A 22,587-nucleotide genomic window follows, 5' to 3' on the forward strand; every position below is an offset into this window, starting at 1 on the left:
TGTGTTATTAATCAATTTGAGAAAAAAACATCAAATTGACTGTTCAAAGGCATGGGAAAAGCAACCAGAGTATGTGTAAATAAACCCCATGCACCCCAGAATACTGGCATCAAAATCCTGGCCTGCAACCACCCTTTTCCTGTGCCCCTATAACTTGTGTTTACTGCTAATGGCAATTCAGGAAAATTATTCTTTAAAATTATGAAAAATACAACCTATGAATGACCAGCTTGGCCCTCATACACCTCAAGATACTGGCACCAAAACCAAGGCCTTCTAACCACCTTCTTACTGTGACTTCTATAACTTGTGTTAACTGCTTATGGTAACAAAAAATTGTCTGGATCATCCAGGTTCTCACATGATAGCCTATCTTCTCCAGTCTTGAACAGCTTTAAATCAGGCCCATAGACTTAGTAATATGACTATGGACTCTGTAAAGCATTGCAATGGGAACCATGAGCAGCACAGAAGTGGAATCACTAAATCTCAGACTTGCATAGTGCCAAAGTATCTTACACATCAGACATACAGCAATGGGAGTGAATGTACATAAGTGCCTAGGAACCCTCACATACCAGTAAACATGCTTCTTCTCTAGGAAGAATTTAGGACATAGGTACATTTTTAAGCGAACTGCAAATGGGTCCCTATAACATAGCAAATCTTCCCTTTACGTCCACTTTGCTGCAGGATAACTGCCTTAAGCTTGTCAAATATTTTCTAAATACTTGTTGAAGCAGAAACTTTTCAGTTGGATCCACACCATTCTGTGTGCATTGCAGAAAGTGTGGTGACACATATGTGTAGGTGTAAATGGGCTCATATAGCTTACCTCTCCCCTTCACACTGAACTGCATTGTATAGATGTGAACCAGCCTGATAGATAAGATTAGGATTTCTACTTGTTGTGCATGAGTTTTGCTGCACCATTAGGATAGTGCTGGCATCCCAGCGCGTTGCTTTATCCCATTTGACGCAACATGCATTATTTTTTTTTTTGCGTCAAGGCAGTCCTTTCAATACACCAACATGGATGGAAAACAGTAATTTGTGTACAAATGTAAAATGTACACTTTAGTTTACTAATGCAAGGCCTCCTGGTTGAGCATAAATATACTTTTCTTTATGATAAGTTGTAAAGTACTAATAAGTACATATTTACCTTTACTACTTTCTTTCTTAAAAAGTATTGCAAATTTCAGGTTCCTAATAGTGCAGTGGTGGTGTCACTGTCCACCACCGGGACCGACCATGTTAGTCCATCCCAACTTATTTAATTGCAATCCCAATGTATTATATAATATCACAGGTAGCCAAACCTCCCACAGTTTAGGTTCTTGGTGATGAGCCCTACAGTTTGAGGGTATTAAAATCTGCCAGTTTACATGCTTCAAACAACAAGAAACTTTTGTATGCTTTGCTAATATTGCAGTGTGACATCCTACTCTTTTTTTGTACAGGTAGAGGAAGAAGAAGGTTAAGGCTTGCACAGGAAAGGGTGTAAATTAACATTTGGGCAGCCAGTCAACAGATTAGGAAAACCCGCCCTTGTGCTAGTGAATCCACATTCACCCTGACACTGATCTGCCTGTGCTATGTAAGTAGAATATTTGTATGTTTGTGTATTCTCTCCCTGCACCCTACAACGCATTTTGGATTTCCAATGCTTATGTACTCTACAGTAACTTTTGCTACTGCTTCTTTTTCCTACTTTAAACTACTTTAAAAAAGATGTCTGGCTCATCCTAACGGAGAAAGTGTAACTTTATGTACAGAAGTCCTTTTTAACTAGATTTACTCTGTGTCTTACTTTTTGGACTATTTTATTAACAGCAGCTCCCCTCACTCATCTCTTAACCGGTATTTGTTAGAATGGCAGATATGAACTTGCATATTTATGGAGCACACTGCAGCTGTTCTGAAAGTGGCCAGATTATGTTGGAATGTTGTTATAAGTAACCTATCCCCAATGTGAACCTCGTTCCTGTTGGTCTTTAAAGGCTGCAATGGACTGGGCTGTCTTATTTCTAAATCACCGACTGAGGCTGCACTCTGAAAAAGCATGATGACAGCAATTATTATTGATATAGAGTCTTTGGCATTGTAAAAGGTAAAATATACTAATAATGATGAATTATACAGATAATAAACAGACATAGTACAACTGAGCTATGAAAGACAGGGAACACACTGAAGCCGTAAGGACCTGTACCTACTATGCATTGGATTCTTGTAAAAAGGAACAAGTTGCCATGCATGTTGGTGTTTATTGCATTATTGCGTGTATTTGAATAGGTTGCCTAATGCACTGCAACATAAAAACTCAATGCTGTGCAAACATAAATGAATGAACTCACTTGCATGGTCATGTTAGATTATTCATGCATCCAGTGGCTAAGATCCTGAATTTGGAAGAAGCCAGTCAGAAAGCATGTGGATACCAACTCCTAACATACAGTTTAGTAATATTAGGATTTCATATGAGAGCTTTGGCACTTTGTCTCAGGAACGAAGGATGAGCCAGGGTACCTAGAGCTGGGCTTTAAAGCAACTTTGGTCCATTAGATATGCTGGCCGATTGCCAGTGTTATAATTTGGTGATCCACAAACTGTTACTGGTAATGTGTTTTATTAACCAAAAACTAAAAAGTAAAAGTTTACAGTGCTTTCCATAATTTTGGACAGAACAAGAATAACAAAACAATGAGCAATAATATATGAAAAGGATTGTTTGGCTTTAGTCTAGCGAGTAGACAGGCGCCTTCTCAATCTCCATCATTCATTACAACAATCACAATCATGTCAGCTAACTGCAAACCCAGCACCTTCTCTACCTCTGCTCTGCATTGTTCAGTGGCCGGCTGGGGCCAAACTGAGGACATTTGACTGCCTAGATTGCAAATAGTAATGAGATAAAATATATCTAATTGGAGTTTGTCATGATCTTTTTTTCTGAAAGTAAATATTCAACTGCAAGTTGCAGCAGAAGTAATTTCTGCAGGAGGCGCCCAGGGTTTTGTACAGTGTAGAAATATGCACAGCATGCATAAACATTATGGCACACTTGACTGCATTCTCCCCCTCCAGCGCCGCAACAGTTGCGATCTCTTCGCTTCTGCTGGCATCTTCACCTGGTCTTTTTCCAAGTTGGGGACTTCTACCATCTGCATTGCCATTGGGTTGGGATGGTGTAACTCCTGCACATGTGTAGGAAGCTACTTCAAAGAGAAGTCCACCCCCTTCTTTGGTTTTGGGTTTTTCCTGCCAGTGGTGAATGGGCAGCTAAACTGGGGTGTCAGTGCTCACTTCCCATATTGTCAGGACTATAGAAACAGTTCTAAATATAGGGATTATAAATGAGAAAGAAGCCAAAAAAAATGTTTTAAGACAAAATAATTTGTATTGTAATGGAACCCTTTATATTGTAATGTGACTTACCTAGCATTTGTTATATTTGTAAATGTATGACTACTAAATGTATATGCATAACTACAATACATAATATATTATATTGCCTAAAAAAACATTTATTGGCTTTTTTTCTCGTTTACCTTATATAATTTGGCCTAATTATAACTTTAGCAACTCACACAGCAGTGTGAGCGGGGTTTGGCTCCCTGCAAAAAATTACCTTTGGAGTTAAGTCTGTGATCTCCTATGTAGACTATAGAAACAGGACAAGACTACTGGAACCACCCTTCATTTTACTAAATAACATAGAATGGTAAGATAGGGTTCTGTTATTTAGAATAATGTAAATGATAATGCAGCACAGACAGAAAGCACAGGACAATATCAGCTGACAAGAGTTCTGGTAGAACCAACAGATATTTTCAGCAATGGTCAAATAGATGAAACTGAGATAGTATAGATAGCCCTGTTTCTTCTATAAAATGGAGGGGGGGGGGGGGGGGGGGAGAAAGCAAGACATACCCCACTATTTTAACCCATCAGATTAAGCAGCAATTGCCCCTTCTGGATATTTAGTGATCTGACAGGATAGATCTCTAAATGATATCAGGGGGTAGAAGCTAGATTGTTGTCAGAAGTAAAAGGCTCAGTATAACAGCCATGAAACCAGCATTCCAAAAAGCAGAATTTTTTAGTGGCAGCTTCCATGTTTCCACTAGGCAAGGTTTCCACTATACCTAAAGTTCATGTCTAAAAGCATGCACAAAAAGCTGCCTATTATTAAGCTGCTCATAAAGCTTTTTCGTTGTTACCCTCTGGTTACGAACTGCCTTTGCCATGTCCAACAATAGTCATGGAGGCATTCTCATTGGACAGGATAATGACCAGAATATTTGGTATTTTGTTGGCTGGTCATATAATTCACTCAGTCAACTTTTTAACAATAGAACTAGATTGCTGAACTTTTCTCAGCTTGCTGGAATCACCACCTTGTGTAGGTATGTGTAACACTGCACTGAAATTGCTATAAAAATGCAATGTTTATAAAAACTGCAACTCCGCTCCTTTGTCACACATATGAGTAGTTGTAAGCCCATCCTTTTTTCTGTTAATGCCATCTCTGTGACAGATTTCCTTGTATCACTGGAATGCACATAAATCTAGACTAGCATTCCTTTGTGATCAATGTATACATTCATTTTATGCTTGGAATCTGGAACATAGTAACATAGTAACATACACCGGGAACATAGTAAAATACAGGGGGGTGCCATGGCTTGTTCCCCAAGTTTGACATATTAACCAGGTCATTAGACACCCCAGTGATGTTTTTGAGAATCCCAATTGGTTTATCTTTAACCACTGAAGAAATGTGTTAAATGAGGTATGATTAGTAAGATTCTATACGTTATCCTCGCTCATGCAGGCTTTCTGTTTCTGTCCCTGAAGACCCTTCCCTTTCCTGTCTGAATAGTCACAGTTCTCTGACATCATCCCATAAAATGCAGGACCAACAATCCTATGTTGTACATGAAGATGCCAAATGCTGGCCCATCCTAAGCTTTGGACGCTGGAGAAGAGTGACAGCTGCTAGGGAGCGTAAAAATACGCTTATAACCTTATTCATCACCCCCTAGCAAAACTGCAAGGGTATATTTTTTTTTCTCTCCTTGGAATGAATTATATGGTGCTTTACGTTATTCCTCACTCCTGCAGACTTCATTTTCTTCGGCCAGTCGCCTAAAGCAGTGGTGGCCAACCGGTGGTCTGCGGCTCTGTCCCCCGTATGGACACAACCTGCCCACCGGCTCACTCCCCCATCGCAGGCTCAGACTTGCTTGTTAAACAACCTGGGAGTACAGTGGCGCAGAGATGTGGACACAACTTTTGTTGCATCCACAGCCCTGCGCTATTGTCCCCCCAGGATGTTCAGCAAGCAGGTCTGAGACTGCGATGGGAGAGTGAGCCGGTTCTGGCATCATGACGTCACTTGTTTCTTTCCTCTTAAGTGACACATGGCTCCCCGTGCCCTGTGCATGCACAGTCAGACCCCATGGATTTAGTGGTCCGTGAGGTCCAAAAGGTTGTCACCCACTGCCCTAAAGTCTCTACCCTTTGCTGCTTGACTGGTAACAGCACTCTGACATCATCCCAGATCAGAAGTCTGGCATTGTATATGAAAATGCCAAGGGTACCGGTAGTCTCATATTCCAAAGCTTCAGACAAAGGAGAAGAGTGCCAGCTGCATAGAGTGAGAGATAATATATTCTTGTCACCTTATTCATCATTCCCTATCAAAACTGCAAGGATAAATTAAACTTTCTCCGCTTAGATAGAATTTGTTTTTTTAGGTCTGTAGGTAAACAGCAACGCAGTGTTGCTCACTATACCAATTAGTACTAGGGTGAGTGGACATGTTGTACATAGCAACCAAGTTTAGGAATCTGATTAGTTGCTGAGAGCAACACATGCTTTTAATGTCCCCAACTTTTTAGAAGAATTTTGCTGCCTGATTGTTAAAGGCCATAACATTCCAGTGTGTTTGTGTTGGGTTGTGGGACATATCACCCTGTGCATAATATCTCCCTGTCATTACAGAGCTGCTCAGTTACTTCCACATTCCTTGACACTGTTCCATCTGAGAGCAAAGTATTGTCCACTCCCCTACCCTGCGATAGGACAGGCTGGTTGCTTGTTTAAGAACAGCCAAAACCAGTTATTCACTTTCAATAAACGCTTCATCCAGAGTTTCTGTAACCTTTGCAGGCGATCCCCCAAGCCTGCATTAACTTCACACATAACTTTTATATTCTAGAGTGACCAGCAACGAAAAATGACTTTGACTGATGAGATTTTGAGTTCTCTACACCTGGCAGATAAGGTGAGTGTGTCTTATCTCTTATTTTATAATGACTTTTGTGATATAACTGTAAACACAATATGACATCTCAAATGTTGAAGTACTGCAAATGTCAGACTACTGACCATACCATTTTTCTTATTTTGCCAGTATTTTGTGAAAAATAAATATGTTAGAACTTTTTTTTATTTGATGATGTCATGATGTGCTGGAGAGTACTTCTTATGCTATGCTATACATCTCACCCTAGTGGCATGGGAGTCAGTCTACAAATTAAAGATTCCCACATGTCATCTGATTTGTAGTGGTATGGTCCATGGGTCCCTTTTGGACAGTAATAACACAGTGTTGTACACCTCTGTAATCAACCAACCATACAATCTATGTAGGTGGAATATGTAGGCTGGGAAATTTCAGTTGTGGGCACCAATAATTATTCATTATGAAGACAGCTTATAGTCAACATCAACTATGATCTTCCTGATCATGATCAACCCATTTTTTAACTGTAGAAAATCTCATTCTAGGTTAACATGGGCAGATTTTAGTTTTAGAGTTAAAACATGTTCATGCAATTTACCCTAAATGAGTTTGTTAAAACCCATCTTGGTGCAAATCCCTTGCCCCAACTATTTTTTTACCTTGTAAAGCAAGGCACCTAAATCAATTACGTATGTCCTTTGGTAGCACAATTATAGTACTAAACCAGGGCCCATGCTAGCTGATCCCTGATAATCCCTTGTGCCGATATTACTGGTGCAAAAGAAAAGAATGTGAAGCATGACATGACTATAGATTAGCATGACTATAGACATAGCTATAGATTAGAATAAAAAGGCAATAAGATTTTAATGCCAACTTTTACTAGGGAGGAAGGGGGGGGGGGGGGGCATTTGTCCCAATATCAGATTTAAGTCATTGAAAGTGATGAGCAAAAATAATACTTCATGTGTCTTGCTGTAGGAATTATAGCATACCTCCCAACTTTTGGAGACAGGGAAGGGTAATATAAATAAAATAAGGGTAAAATAAATATGCAAAAAGGTTTTGGTTAAACTGACAAGCCACTCATTACCATTGGTTTGGATTTTGGTAAACCAAACATTCATATTACAACTCCAATGTACATTTTGTTTACCAACTACCAACATTTACATAGTGTGAGGTCCTATCTGATTGGATATTTAAAATTGGTTTATTAGGTAGAACCTCTTATTATGTGGTACTCCATTAACCTATATTATATTGGTTGTCCATTCAGACTGTAATATATTGGACAAGTTAAAATACATATTCTAAATTTCTGTTCAAATAGATGGTTGTATGTATGTCCAGTTTCACTTGATAATAATAGGGTAATATTTGGATTACCTCTTTTCCAAATATAGATTTTTCTATTAAACTTCTCATTCATCCAGACCAAAGGGTCATATGGCCAAACTGGCTCTGACTCTTTAATGACATGGGATCAGTCTGCAGAATAGCTCTGGATATCTGCCCATACACCACTTGTGCATTTTTTCCAGTTTGTCATATGAGTGAGCATCATTCAAATAAATGTCTCTGCCTATAATAGCCAATCAGCAGGCTGGGTATAGAATCAGTATTGTTAAGTTGCACTGGAGGTCAGGGATCTAGCTATGCTGTCCGGTCTGAGTCGCAAAACTGGTAAAACGGCATGACTTAAGATCACATATTTGTATTTTTACTTTGTACTCATGTGCTTCAATGGACGGCTCTCATTGTGCTTCAGTGCCATTCAAAATTATTGGTGGCCTGATGCACTGTACAGAAACTGGAAATGCAGAAAACATGGCACTAATGCTGCTGTGCTGTTAATTTGCCCACTGAGGTGCATTGGCAGCCCGTTCGTAATAAATGCCCCGCCTTCATGCATTGAAGCTGGTGCACCGCAATGGACCTATAGGTGAAAATTTGCACTAAATAATTTCTAGTTTTAAAGATTAAGAAAATGATTCTCACATTTATGTTACAGTAATTGTTTAAAGTGTGCATGGACTGAAAATACACCATTGCATCATTTTCTGGTAACATGTTGTGGTTATAGGTAAATAAGAGTTCCTTGGCTCATGCCATTGCTTTGTAGCGCATGTAAATAATGTCCATAAAAGACTGACTTTTCCTGTTTTATGTAAATATAATTCTGTGTCACTATACTAATTAAAGCTGAACTCCAGACAATCTGCTAAAAACTGTTTTCCTGCCATAAGATTGTGTTTTTGCTCATTCAGTCCTATAATGCACAAGGACAGCACAATGGGTTGAGACTAGACTTTTTCTGTTGCATTTAGGCGACACAGCTAGGTCTGTTCCTTGCCTCTGACCTGTTACTGGACAGTTAGGGCCATTTTAGACCTTTTGTGGGCAGCAGCATTCTGCCTTGGAGGTCCACCGCAGTTCCAGCCTCTCCCATTCAAGTGAATGGAAGTAGTTGAGAACATTTTTTGTATGTGGCAGATTATAGAGCAGCTTCCAAAAGTAACAGCTACCCAGTAGTTGCCTGCAGATTTGTGCTGTGAAAGCAGCTGGGTGCAAATCTGGTTGTCTATGGTGCGGTTTGCCTCTCCAGATTCCAGAAATGCGCCCGGTTTTACACCACAGGTTTGAAAGAGCCACATGTATAAAAGGGAAAAATGTGAAAATATTTTAGGTGAAAACATTTCTGAATAGAATTCTTAGTGTCAAAAGGCAGCTAACCCATTAAAATAATCTCTAACCAAATCCCCTAACTGCTGATAAATGCAGAGAGCAGTGACACATGACTGTTGCTGGAACATTGCTGATTTTCCCTGATGCATTGGAATGTTTTATTTCATAGCTAATATTTGTCTTCAAAAGAAAAAGTTGGTTCCTTTGCATTACATGCCACAATGGTATTTCAGGGGTCAGTGGATGAAACCACAGTTCACATGGGGCACACTGGCATGCTAAATGGAGAGATAAGGGATTGTTCACACGGGCTACACATAGCAGTTCCTGGGTGGCTCCTGGCAGCGATCAGCTGTTCAGCAGCCACAACCAATATGCTTGCTCATAGTGAATGGACATATGACTGTTTACTAGTGGGTGATACTGAACTGCCCACTGCCTGCCCCTTATTCATTCCCTATGGGTGGCTGTGTAGGAGGTAATTTTGTAGCAGGTATCATCTTACCATTGTAAAAGTATAAAAAATAAAAAAATGTGGCTCTGCAGAATATGAGGTCAGAAAGGAAGCAGTCTACAGGACTCAATAAAATGTAAACGTCATGCTGAAACTGGAACTGTATAATTACTGAAATGATTTTGGAGCTTTCAATATACAGGTCTCTGTATTGGTGTCCCATCCACTTTAAATTCTCTTTCACCTACAGATAGTCTATTGTCCAAAACAAAGCTGTATTTCTTGGTCAGGCAGCCTTCCACCAGAACACAAAGCTATTTTTTAATGGTGTATGGACACTAAAATCATTGTACAAACATTGTACAAAGAGGACAGCAGAACACATGTGTCATATAAAATACTCAACTGTTTACTGGGCATTGTCTGCTATATACAGGGACTTATGTATTTTTTAAATCTAATGTAACTATGTAACTTCTAAGAATAAGTCAATTAGCATTTACATTAATATTAAATGTAGTGATACATGTAGTGATCAATGCGCCTAAACAGTCATGCATAATGCATAAACCCCCCCTATTGTGTATCATATATATATATAAAAAAAGGCATGTTGATGAAAAAATAAAAGCTGAAGCTCAGATTACACATCAAACTCAATGGTTTAGAAAAGCAACTTATCCAACCTTGTCCCTTTTCTAAAAATGAATTACATTGACCTAAAACTATCATAGTTTTCTTTTACCTTTTTTTTTACATTTCAGATATAAATATATATATAGGAAGGGTTGGAGGCTCTAATTTTCCTTGCTGTGTGTTGCTTTGTATCCCTCTATCATTGGGTTGTCTCTCCAAAAGAAAGAAAAAAAAACTTTTACTTTTAATTCGTGTTGCCTATATTTTCTCAATATTTATGCCCCTTTCCCAACAAAAAGTCCCCCAGCTGCCATATCGTTTTTTATTCTTATTTTTTTTATTTATATGATTTTTTTTTAATATTTATTATTTATATCATAAAACAAATCCAGTACCAAATGTATTATCTGTAAGCTAACTTCCTTTGTTTTTGATATCCTTCTAGACAGGTGCTTGGGGAACGCTGGGCACAATAAAACCACAAAAAAATTTTGAACCTGAACTTGATGTAGAGAAACTTCATGATGTGCTTACAAACAAGGGTAACTTTATTTATCTGTTACAAATATTGACATATCGAAATTGACATATCAAAATTACACACAATGGTTTTAAATTGGTGGGTTCACCTAACCTGGTCAAGTACCTCCAGGTTCTAGGAGGAAATTCCTTTAGACCAGGGGTTGGCAAACTTTTATGGCCACTAGGCTATTTCAGGGGTGGGCGGGAGCACACTAGGCCGAACTCTGAGTCCCGCCCTAATGGCTCTGCACCTCACCAGGGAATGCCCCCTGAAGTGAAATCCCTCTCCTCCGTATTTATTGCAGAGGAGAGGGATTTCCCCTTCAGGGAGCTTTCCCTTTTTACCGCGGCGGCGGAAGTATCAACGCCGGCTGTTATAAATAGGGGAGCAACAGCAAGGAGGCGGCACCGTAGCCGCGGGTTGCTGGCTGGCATTAGGCCAGATCAGCCAGGGGGCGTTAGGCCGGAACGAACTACCGGCTAGGCCGTATCTGGCCTAAAGGCCGGAGTTTGCCTTTGCTTTAGACATTTGGGGTCTATTGATAAATCTGACATTCACTGAAACATTCTCTGGTGGGGAAGCTCCCAGATTAATGTTTTACAATGGCAGTAAATTGGATTTTCCACCAGGGAAAGTGTCAGTGAATACCAGATTCACTGCATTATAAACAGACTATGTCCCAAAGGATGCCCAAAACCTGCGCTGCTCTATAACGCACATAGGTTTAACCTCATCCAAATATTCCTGTCCCCTATTAGTCCCTAAATGTGAAAGGAGGCCTCCATGGACTGTTTCTTCTGAAATAAATCCAGTACAGTAACTTATGGCCAAACACTCTCTAGTGTTAAAGGTAATTGTCTAAACACAACAACCGATCACAATTCATAAAATACTGGTGTGGTCTTTTAGAAAGTTAAAATTGTTTGCTATGGGTTTCAGTCTTTTAATCCTTTCACAGTTTACTGCATAAGCATTATGGGTTTAATAAGTGACAAACTAATTTAGGGTATTTTTCACATGCATATTTTTTTATCTGCATGTAGAATATAGGAAGTAACCCCTGTAATAATTCTGTCTTGTATAATAACAGGTAACAAGCAAACAGTCATTGACGTCATTACAGGGCTTAACAATGAACAAAGACAAGAGGTCATTCGCCTGTACAAGGAAGAACTACAGAAGGTAAGGTCAACGATCTAATCTCAATTATACGTTTTATTACATTAGTGGCATCCTAAAACTTATAGGTGGCCACAGATAGGAAAATATCTCCTCATAGGAAAATAAAGCACTCATTCAGTAATTTGATGCTGCAATGCTTTATTACAGATCGCTATGTTTGTGTGTCTGTTTCTTTATGTGAGCAATTACCTATTTCCTACAGGAAAAAAAGTAGAAGCTTCTATCACATTATAACACTTTTTACCACTAATTGGTTTTGAAATAGAACCTTGGGTACAAATAAACCATACAGACATAACACATGTCAACATATCAGATTTAGTTTGTCATACCACTATAAGGACCAATGTTCCTGTAGAAATAACAATGCAGTGACCACCTATCGGCCAGCAATCTTCCAGCCTGGTGACCACTCTCATATTTAGCTGCTATATGTGGCTAGCTCAGTGACTGTGATGCCCACTTATATACCAAGAGTACATGGGATGGCATTGTGATCTTCCTAAAGTTACAAGGAATGAAGCACTGCTGGATTTTCCTCCAAGAAATCCCGCTGTGGTTGACATCAGTTGTTTCCAAGGATCTTTAAAAGGAAATTTCCTTAAAGGCTGGTGCCAACCAATGAGGGGTGCAATGGCAAGGTAATGGCAGACTCCCTTCTAGTGCCACAATCACTGGTCAGAACTAGTGCCTAAAAATGAATATAAAATTTAAATATTACTCCCCCGCCCCCACCTTACCTGTCTGCTTAATTCACTCAATACTTTTCTCAAAAACAGATATTTTTATGGGTCACCGGCTCTGTCTGTTGTCATAAATATTTCATCTTTGGCAGTGTCTCCTTACAATCTCTTTGTTCTGTAAATAACCAGACATGACATGCCAGTTCAGACGCTGGTAAGGGGCAATAAAAAAAATATTAAAGTTACATTTTATCTTATCTTTCTATGTTGCCAGGACTTGCTGGAGGATATTAAAAAAGCTTTCTCTGGAGATCTGGAGAGGGTAATTGTTGGTTTGCTGAAGACACCAGCTGCATACGATGCTCAGGAGTTAAAAGCGGCAATGAAGGTAAGCTGTCCTTCAGAGAAGTCTATCAGAGAAGACAGAGAAGGGAAAACATAGACCACCTATTAAGTTTTTATTGCTGCCTGTGTCCCCATTGGGGAGATTTTCTCTTGCTTTTTGAGCAAAAAATATCCTGATCTGGAACACATAAAGCAGTAAAAGCTGAATGCAAAACTTCCCTGTACTGGGGATACCCCTGTACTTAGGGTTAAATGCCCTTTTATGCCTAGGGCTACCATTTTCTTATCCTTCTTTTTCACCATCTCTGTGAGATTGGAACACAGTACAAGCAAGCCTCTGGTGTCATCGTGTGCAGGCAGGACCAGCAGTCCGGCATTTTAAATGAGAGTTCCGAGGAATTCTGTAATCCATAGAGGAATTATTAAGCAGAAGATGTTTTTTGTTATTGTCTGAAGCCAATATGGAGTTGATGGGGCATTCTGGGGAATTGAATTATGGTTAAAAGGATCTAGAAAAAGGGGAACAATAAATGGAAACCTGTATTTATTATCCTTATTACAGGGATTGGGGACAGATGAAGCTACACTGAGTGAAATCCTCTCTTCAAGATCAAATGAACAACTGAGAGCCATCCAGGCCTGCTACAAGCAAGGTAAGACCAATACATGTAATTTTTTGTTGCAAATGTGTTAGATAGCCAAACATCTAGAATGTACCCACTGCAACATTACACGTAGTTACATATTTTGAGCATCACTTTAAAACAAGCCCTTTCATCTACGTCTGTAGCTATAGGCAGTATGGTGAAATTCATCTTTAAATTTCACAACAGAAGCTGAAATCTTTGATTTTTTCCCCATTACTTTCTTTTCTACCAAATTCTGGCAGCTTGACAGTCTTCTAAGATAAACAACCAGCTGGTGTTTCTAAGCTGTCAGAACCCTACTGAAAACGTAAATCTTTGTTGTGATCTTTGAGAATGTATACTTTATTGTACAAGCAGTTACAGAGGTCAGGGATGGCTTGTTTTAAAGTTAGGAATATAGAAATGTTTTACCATCCATAGTCTAGATGCAAGCACACTTTAAACAAGTGGTGCACTTTGCTCACCATAAAAGAGTGAGGAAGTTTTTAGTGCATTTCCTTAAGGATCCTCAGGAAATGGTTGGGTATACACAAAGAAACATGTAGTTGTGAATGGCCACTTGCATCCAGCTCCCACTATATTGGTAGGATGTTTCCAAAATGCATATGAATTGTCTTGCATTGGCAGCCTGCTTATATGAAAGGGCAGACCAAAACACTACACTGCAGGCTGTGCTACAATGCACTAGTATAGTGCATTGGGGTTGCCATCAGAGGTACCAATGTCATGTGCATTGCCACCTGCGCAGAAATACGTATGTAAGACCTGGCTTTGATGGTTGTAAATGTATTCATGTTACACATTAATAGTTAAATTCCAATTATAGCCTGACCTGTCAACTTTCCATGTTGTCAGAGTTTAAAACAGAGTTGGAAAAGGACATTACATCGGACACAAGCGAACCATACACCTCGCTTCTCTTGACCCTGCTCAAGGTAACAATTGAATTATCTGAAAGTACCATGCTGTTCTCACCTATGATGAAATAACACACACCTTTCCTTCCAGGGTAAAAGAGAAAGAGAGTCTGGGATTATTGACTATGGGCTGATTGAGCAGGATTTTAAGGTAATGTGTAAGTCTAATTCAATTGTGATCTTTTTGCTCCACCTAATGCCATGCTCCACCCAATGCCTGTATTGTCTGCTGGTATTTAGTGGGTTGATTTGCTAAAGGGATGTAGGATGCTCACAAAGCAAAGTGAATTATCCAGTAGCAAAGGATTGGTTAGACATGACTCTGGATTACTGTTTTGTTATTCTCCTAAATCCACTCTTTAATATTAAAGTAGCAAGCACACACTCAGACTTTGCTACTGAAAATGTACATGGGTTCATCCTTTTTGGCATGCATTTGTACTTTCAACTTTAGAGGATCGTGGTGCAATTTCTGGAAACAACATATTACTTCTGGCTTTGTGGTTGCTATTTCTCCTTTTGAGGAAGAACTGCACTGCCATGGTAACGCATGCAAATGTGTTACCCTGTGGTGCTGTGTGCCACTCCTGAGAGCAGCTAACCACATGTTTTCCACCAATTGTGTATGTACAGTATGGAAAAAAGTATGCACAGTGGAAAATGCAGAAGCAAGCTGTAGCAGACTGAATTCCTAGAAATATTCCTAATGCAGATCTCCACATGCTTTTAAGGTGGCCAACACTGATTAATTGATGCGCAACCAGGTAAATGATTGATATATCTATGATTTTGATCATTGATATCATTATCTGGCATAACAGCCACTGACCAGCCTGACTAAGCACCACTTGGCCCCTGCTGCTTCAACAGGTAAAAATAAAAAATGATAAAATGATAGGCATTTCTGAACAATATTTCATTGATACATCAATCACTCATTGATCAGAAATGCTCTTATTTTTAATAGATTTATTGTTTTTGACAACTGATCTAATCTATTAAAAAATTGAACAGTTTACATTCATCAAAAATCTAGAAGGTACAAAAAATGTATCTTTAAATCTTGTTTTCTACCTTTGTGCATGGCCACTGAATGCTTTTTTTTTACCTACATACATACATTGTAGAGTCACCTTCTGTTTTAACTGTGTCTCTAGTAGTGAGGCAGACACAATTCCAGCCCTGGAACATGCACCTTCAAAAACAATTCCGGGTTGACAGCTTCTTTTGATCTATCTGGACATCTCTGAATAGTATTCTTTTTTTTTAACAGACATTAAGTGACCTGGGACCTAAGAAGACCACTAATGATGCTCAATGGATCACAATTCTTACAGAACGACCCAAAGGGCATCTCAGACGAGGTAAGCAGTAATGGCAGTTTAGAAGCCACTGATTTTATTATTGTTTATCATATAAGGGTCTGAATATAAAGAAATTGAAGTCTGATTGCCTCTTCTTTTAATTTTTTGGAAAATCTGATTGCCACTTTTTTTAAAGGCTGATTACATTTCATATGGTTGTGATTATTGCTTTGATCTCTTCACTATATTTATTATTATTATATTATTCTTAATAATAATAAACAGTATTTATATAGTGCCAACATATTAGGCTGCATATTAAATAGGGGTTGCAAGTGACAGACAGATACAGACGGTGACACAGAAGGAGCAGAGGACCCTCCCCAGAAGAGCTTACAATTTAGGAGTACATTGAAATATCAATCAGAAACTTCATTCAATGGAAAAACTGATAGCCCTATTGGAAAAAAAATACCACTGATCCATATTGTGGCCTTAGGTGTCTGCAATTAATAAAGTGCTAATATGCAATCTGTAAAATGAAAGCTAATTTTAACTTCTTTAAATGCAGTGGTAGTAATGATCATGATGCAGTGATGATCATGTTACCTATAATCATCAAAGGTTAACTCAAGGTACACAGCCAAAAGCATGGAAAGAAATACATTTAAGGGGACTGATTTTGCATGAAAAAAGGATATGAATTTTTGTTCATCCATTTCTAAGATTTGTGCTGTACTGACACAGCAGAAGACTTGATTTTTTTTCCACTGCAGTTTAGTAACATATGCAGGTCTTGTCCCTGCCCTGCCCCAGCCTATGACTGAATAGTAAAAAGTGCAAAAAAAAGAAACAGACTGGTTAGCTAATCTCCCTATATTACAACACAACTGGTTGGCTCCATGTATTACTGTAATCTCTCCCAGTCTAAATTCTGATGTATAGGAGACTAAATCCAAGCCTAATGCACTGATAAAAGGTGCCCATCCCATTTCTGACAGTGGTACCATTTCTGTACCAAATGTCCATGGACAAGGTGTATAGGGTTAATTAGAAATGTCTGCATCATAAAGCACAAGTTTTACTTTGCCCTTACTAACCATTGCACATCTTGGGTCCCAGTGTTTGATGTCTACAAGAAATCCACCTCTGTGGACATAGAAGAAGCCATAAAGAAGAACTTCAAGGGGGATTTCCAAAAATCACTTTTGACATTAGGTAAGTGTCAGTATATGCATCTTCATCAGCATTTCCTAACCTTTTACAAGTCATGAGACATCACAAAAAAACCTTCAAAAAGCAAAATGTGTCCCCAACAGAGACACGTAAAAAGACATTCCCTGTCTAACATTCCCAGCAGTGACCGATTCAGGTCTCAGTCACGCCTGCTGTGGCCAATATATATCACAGACCCCCAATTAGTCACCAGCATAGATGTCAGTGTCCCTGGAAGTGATCAATACAGATCTCAGTGTCACCGGTATTTACCAGTTTAACGCACTGTGTCCCCAGCATTTACCAGTAAAGATCCCAGTGGCCCCAGCAGTTACTAGTTTAGCTCAATGTCTTCCCAGCATTTGCCAGTAAAGATCTCAGTGCCCCCACCAGTAACCAGTATAGCTCAAAATGTCTCCAGCAGTCACCAGTGAAGAATCCAGGTGATCCTGCAGTGTGTCCAGCGCCAAGTTTTTTCCTTTTTGCTCCAGCTTATAAAATAGCAAAATGCTGAGACTATATTTTATAGGAGATTGCTTTATCTGCTCTGCACTGGATGTATTTATTCTGATAATCATTTGTTATCTGTTAGTAAAATCAAATAAATAATTTCATGTCTCTATTTTTCAATTTTTTAATCTCACAGTGGCTGTAATTAAAGATGCTCCTCTTTATTTTGCCGACAAACTGTACAACGCAATGAAGGTGATCATTTTTTCTATTATAAAAATGTGTTGTGTATATTCTGGTCTGTAACATTTGCTATACTTACCTTTGCATGTGTTGTCCTCTATCATTGTGAGCTCACTTGCTCAGCACATCCACTCCACATCTTCTCCTCTTGCCTTCTCCTCTTCACCAGATCTGGTGACTTCTTACTATGGCCATTTCTAAGGCATTGATGGCGTTACATTCGCTTTAAAGTTACATTGGGGTTGTTTTACAAATGGAATATAGGGTGCTTACTTAGCAATGTGAATTATAACCTTGCAAATAGTGAATGCAGTGAAAAATCACTGTGAAAAGAATATGTACATGCAAGGACATGCAAAGAAACTGTTTTTTTTTTCTCTTTGCACATGATGGATGAAGGTAAGTGAATTATCCCTTGCAGCTAGTGATTATTTTGCTAAGTGAACATCCTAAACCTCTTCAGGAAATCAACTCTATTATCTTGGCACCCAACTGCAACTTTTATAAATTTAATTCTGCTTTAACAGATGCTGCTCCTAAAATGGATAATATATTGGTTATAGGTGGAATCAATCCCACATTTTTTCATATATGTTGAGCACTAGCTCAGTTCCCATTGGATGTTCCCATCTTTGTTTGTAATGTTCCTACTATGCAGAATGGAAATATTTTTTGGTGGCCATTGTGGACCTGGGAACTCAGGCATGGAAATGTTACCACCAGTGTTACATATACAAAAAAGAAAGTAATTTAAATTTAAATAGCGCCTAATAGCGCTAATATAAATAGCGACTAATAGCGACTAATATAAATATCTAATAAAAAACTGAAATAGAATCTTGGTGAACCGACTCTTTAAAAGTTTTTGTTCAGTTGTATTTTTTTTCTCTTACTGTTTCCTTACTAAGTATGCAAGTTTTATTTCACACAACTTTACAAATTTGTAACAGTTGGCGAACAGTTGTGGCTTCCCTGTCCCTGTAAATTTGTTGCTATCCTGTGTATAAGCATGAAATAACAGAATCATGGAGACTGAAAAAGCTACCCTGAAATTGCTTGACTGTCATGATGACTTTCTAGAAATACAGACCAGCAACAAAATTGGCCAAAAGTGGCCAATTAAAGCTGAAATCTGGCCAAACCCTTGCAATTGGTCTATTTACCACCACAGGGATAATTTACTCATTCTGTATAGAGGATGATGCTTTCATAGAAAGACTTACCTTATTTTTTCCTTCAGCTGCTGGGGCCCTCCTCTGCTGCCCATTGCTCCTAATTGTGGGCAGGGCCTTGGCATTACCCGGGCAGAGCAAGGCTCAAAGACCAGCAGTGTGGCTTAAATAGAAGCTTCTGGGAGCTGGTCTAGTGAGGGGAAACAGATTGCTGGCAGCTGCTGGGAAGGAAGGAAGGTAAATTTTAGTCCAAATGCATCACTGTCTAAACAAAACGAGCTATTACACACTCAATAGGGAGTAAAAGCATTCTATAATGTACCATCATTGACCTATCTAGCTACTTGTATTGTTAAAGTAATTCATTCTCAAAAAATCACTAATGGTCCCCCGTCATGACTCGGGTCACTTTCAGAAATCACTAATGGTCCCCCCTTACGCCTCGGGTCACATTCAGAAATTACAAATGGTCCCCCCTTATGGCTCAGGTCACTTTCAGAAATCACTAATGGCTCAATGGCCCATCCACAGCTGCTCTGTGTTATTGCACATCAGGTTGCAAAGGTTATGGTGTAATAAAAGAATAATAGATAAAGAGCTAAGATTTCAGTGCAATTAAAATTTTCCACAAAGTTACAAAGCAGGGAGCATTCCTATCCCTTAATAGCCATGAGCCAATGGGAACGCTCCCTGTTGTGTCCATACTTTAAAGTAAGTGTATGCAATGTATCCTCCAAATACAGAATGTAAGGGATTTCTAAAGCATCTTATGTCCTTCTACAGGGTTTGGGAACAGACGATAAGGCTCTTATCCGCATCTTGATTTCTCGGAGCGAAGAGGATTTGCTGAGCATTCGAGTGGCATACAGGAGGAAATATGGAAAATCACTTTACTCATCTATTGAGGTACTTTGTGTTCTGCAACACTGGAACTACTCTTCCAGTGTCCTAGGCCCTTTCCCATTCAAGCCTCCTGATCAGTTCCAGGCAGCTCCTGAAGCACCAAATACATTTACCTTTCATTTATTTGTTCATCTTTAAAGCGTAGCTAGAAAAATGATTAAAATTACCATTTCAAAATGAAAAGACATCGATTCACAAAGAAATACAGAATTCTGCATTCTCACAAAGTTTCTGGATTTTTTATTCCGAAAAGTTTAGGTTTTGTACAGCGGGTCCATAGCATAAAATAAACAAAACAGATTTTTTTCTGATTAACAGGGTGCCCCCAATAAGTTTCTTAAAATAAACTTGAATTTGAACCTTTTGAGCGTTCTATCAGTAGTCAGTAGTTAGGGGTGCTCCAGAGGTTAATATGGGAAATTTGTGACTTTAGCTCAGTTTAAGTGACACCAAGGATCTCTTTATCTGTAAGAGTGACATTCTTGCTAATATCTAGTAATGTAAGCAGCATTCTTTCCACTGACCACCACACCAAGACACCATGCTGTGGATCAAGTATTAATAGCGCAGGGTACTTGATTTCTGTATATATAATATAATATTTTACTGTGCATACCATATCACTTTTCTACACATGTTATGGTCTTTGTGCAGCCACTTTTACTGTGTTACTGCGCAACATACATGTTTCTTATTGCATGCATGTAATTTTGGTCTTTAGATGTCACAATGAGCATGTGTATGTAGGTCCCTGGTATGTTTTGTATGCTGTCTAAAAATGACAGTCAAAAATAATGATTTAAAGATATATAAACTGAAAAAATAACTTCTTTTTGGTAAAGTATTTGCAATGGAAGTGAGTCTTTATTGCCTATAGCTCTCAGCTCTTGACCATTTCTAGCTCAGGTTAGGCAATAAAAATCTGTTTTTATCTGTTTACATTATTTCAAAGCAAAATTTAGAAAATACGGTCATGCTCTACTTTCTTCCCTCACAGGAAAATGCTTTATTTCCAATTTGTTTTTCAGAGTGATACAAAGGGAGATTACAGATCTACACTCCTGCTGTTGTGCAGGGCTGAAGATATCTAAAGTTTACATTGGGATTTGTGGGGCAATCCATCTGACCTGGGATAATCAGCAAAAGTACATTCTTTGCAGCCAATGTGCTGATCCTGACTTCCTCACCTCACCAGCCAAGATGATTTTATTGTATTATATGTCAAATATTGGTGTACGCTACTCCACAGCTTTATATTTACATTAACCTTTCCATTAAAAGTATATTTCATATGAATATTTCCTTGTAATAAAATATGGGATTGTATGTAAACCATTATATATATAATTGCAATAGCTACCATGAGCGCAAATATTATTTACCATGTGTAAATGCATTGCTCGACTCCAACACATTTACCTTGAGCGCCAGCGAATACAAATGCCTATTCCTGAACCCCAGCCTGCCTGTAGTCTTGCACAGCTACAACCTCCACTCCTGGACTGATAATGCCTAATTGTATTTTACAGCATGTTGTGACAAAGTCCGAAGGGACACCCATCATCACCCAAGCCTTCCCTCCTAGTATTACATGGGGGCATTATCTACAGAAGTTTGCATGTAAATACAGCCTGCTTTGGAATGCCTACTTCTCCAGAATGACATCCACCCATCATGACATTTTGATTCCTTGGTAAAAGGTACTGAAGCAGGCTGTTGTGATGCTTTCAGAAAGCTATGTACAGCATCCTGCTGCTCCTTTCCAATAGCTATGCTCCACCTGAATTGCATAGAGATACCCAGTGATAATGTTATTTGACCTATTATTGAGTATGAAATGAAAACAGAAAAAAGGAAAAAATGTTAACATAGATGGGAAGTCAGCAGGTGATTCAGATGCTCTGCAACCAGTTGCCTAACCTTAGCTACTCTTTGCAGCAAGCACTTACAAAATCTTAGCTCAACAACCTGCCCCCGGACCACATGAACAAGCACCTAGGGCAGGGGTCAGCAACCTTTACTATCAAAAGAGCCATTTTGCCTCCTCTTCCACTAAAGAAAAATAGTCTGGAGCCGCAAAACATAGTAGATTTATTTCACTGGTGGATTTTTTTCATTAGAACACTGGATAGGGAATCCCCCTCCTCCGCAGTGTCTTGGGAGGAAGGGGATCCCCCATCAGAGATCTCCCCGCGGCAGCCGAAGGGAGCCACAACAAGGAGGCTGAAGACCTCTGGAGCCGCAGGTTGCAGACCCCTGACCTAGGGGACTGTGGCAGCCCATTTATTTCCAATAAGCTTTCTTTAAGAGCATGTGTGACGAATGCCCTCTCAGCATGCACCGCTGCGCATAGACTTTTCAGCACTCTCAGCAACAGTCCACGCACCAGCAGGCTGAAGGGGGGCCATCAAGGGGCCAGGTTACCCACTCTGTTAACCCTTGCCAAACACAACTTCACAGGTAGACTGCCACCACATGCTTAGACGGAAGAACGCACCGTTACCCTATAACCGCAGTTATACGTCTGATTCTTTAGTGTCATCCGCTGCCACTCCAGACAGAGATGTCACAGAGATCACAATGCTTATAGTAGCGTTTCGAGTTAGCAATTTACAATATTTCTACTTAGAGTATTCAGAGATTCAGATACACTTTTTATAGTGTTTATTAAGTAAAAACATACAAAAACAGTGCATGAACAAATTACAGAAAAATATAAACTAATCTAAGAACAAAAGCAGAACAATAGCCACAGAATAAATGAATGGGAAAATCACTAATGATCCCCCCTAACGACTGGGGTCATATTAAAAATCACTAATGGTCCCCCCTTACGACTTGGGTCACTTTCAGAAAACACTAATGGTGCCCCGTACGACTCGAGTCAATTTCAGAAAACAATAATGGTCCCCCTTACGACTCGGATCACATTCAGAAATCTCCAATGGTATCCCCTTACAACTCGGACC

At 39.2% G+C, this 22,587-nt stretch overlaps 1 protein-coding gene across 1 annotated transcript; it reads left to right on the forward strand.

Annotated features, from left to right (window-relative positions):
- Positions 1-1,549: 1,549 nt before the first annotated feature.
- LOC140342312 (annexin A2-like) lies at positions 1,550-20,914 on the forward strand. Its single transcript, XM_072428451.1, has 13 exons — positions 1,550-1,600; positions 6,230-6,295; positions 10,480-10,576; positions 11,648-11,739; positions 12,697-12,810; positions 13,330-13,420; positions 14,270-14,349; positions 14,423-14,482; positions 15,605-15,695; positions 16,758-16,853; positions 17,497-17,555; positions 19,499-19,621; positions 20,647-20,914. The coding sequence occupies exons 2-13, from the start codon at positions 6,248-6,250 to the stop codon at positions 20,707-20,709; spliced, it is 1,014 nt and encodes a 337-aa protein (XP_072284552.1). The 5' UTR covers positions 1,550-1,600; positions 6,230-6,247; the 3' UTR covers positions 20,710-20,914.
- The last annotated feature ends 1,673 nt before the right edge of the window (positions 20,915-22,587 follow it).

This window comes from Pyxicephalus adspersus, chromosome 12, assembly GCF_032062135.1.
Source record: "Pyxicephalus adspersus chromosome 12, UCB_Pads_2.0, whole genome shotgun sequence".
NCBI lineage: Eukaryota > Metazoa > Chordata > Amphibia > Anura > Pyxicephalidae > Pyxicephalus > Pyxicephalus adspersus.

Bases quoted from the DNA above. Each gene is read 5' to 3' on its own strand.
- LOC140342312 (XM_072428451.1), top strand. From the start codon at position 6,248: ATGACTTTGACTGATGAGATTTTGAGTTCTCTACACCTGGCAGATAAG. The intron at 10,577-11,647 runs GTAACTTTATTT...GTATAATAACAG, and splicing joins TGATGTGCTTACAAACAAGG to GTAACAAGCAAACAGTCATT. The intron at 15,696-16,757 runs GTAAGCAGTAAT...CTTGGGTCCCAG, and splicing joins CAAAGGGCATCTCAGACGAG to TGTTTGATGTCTACAAGAAA.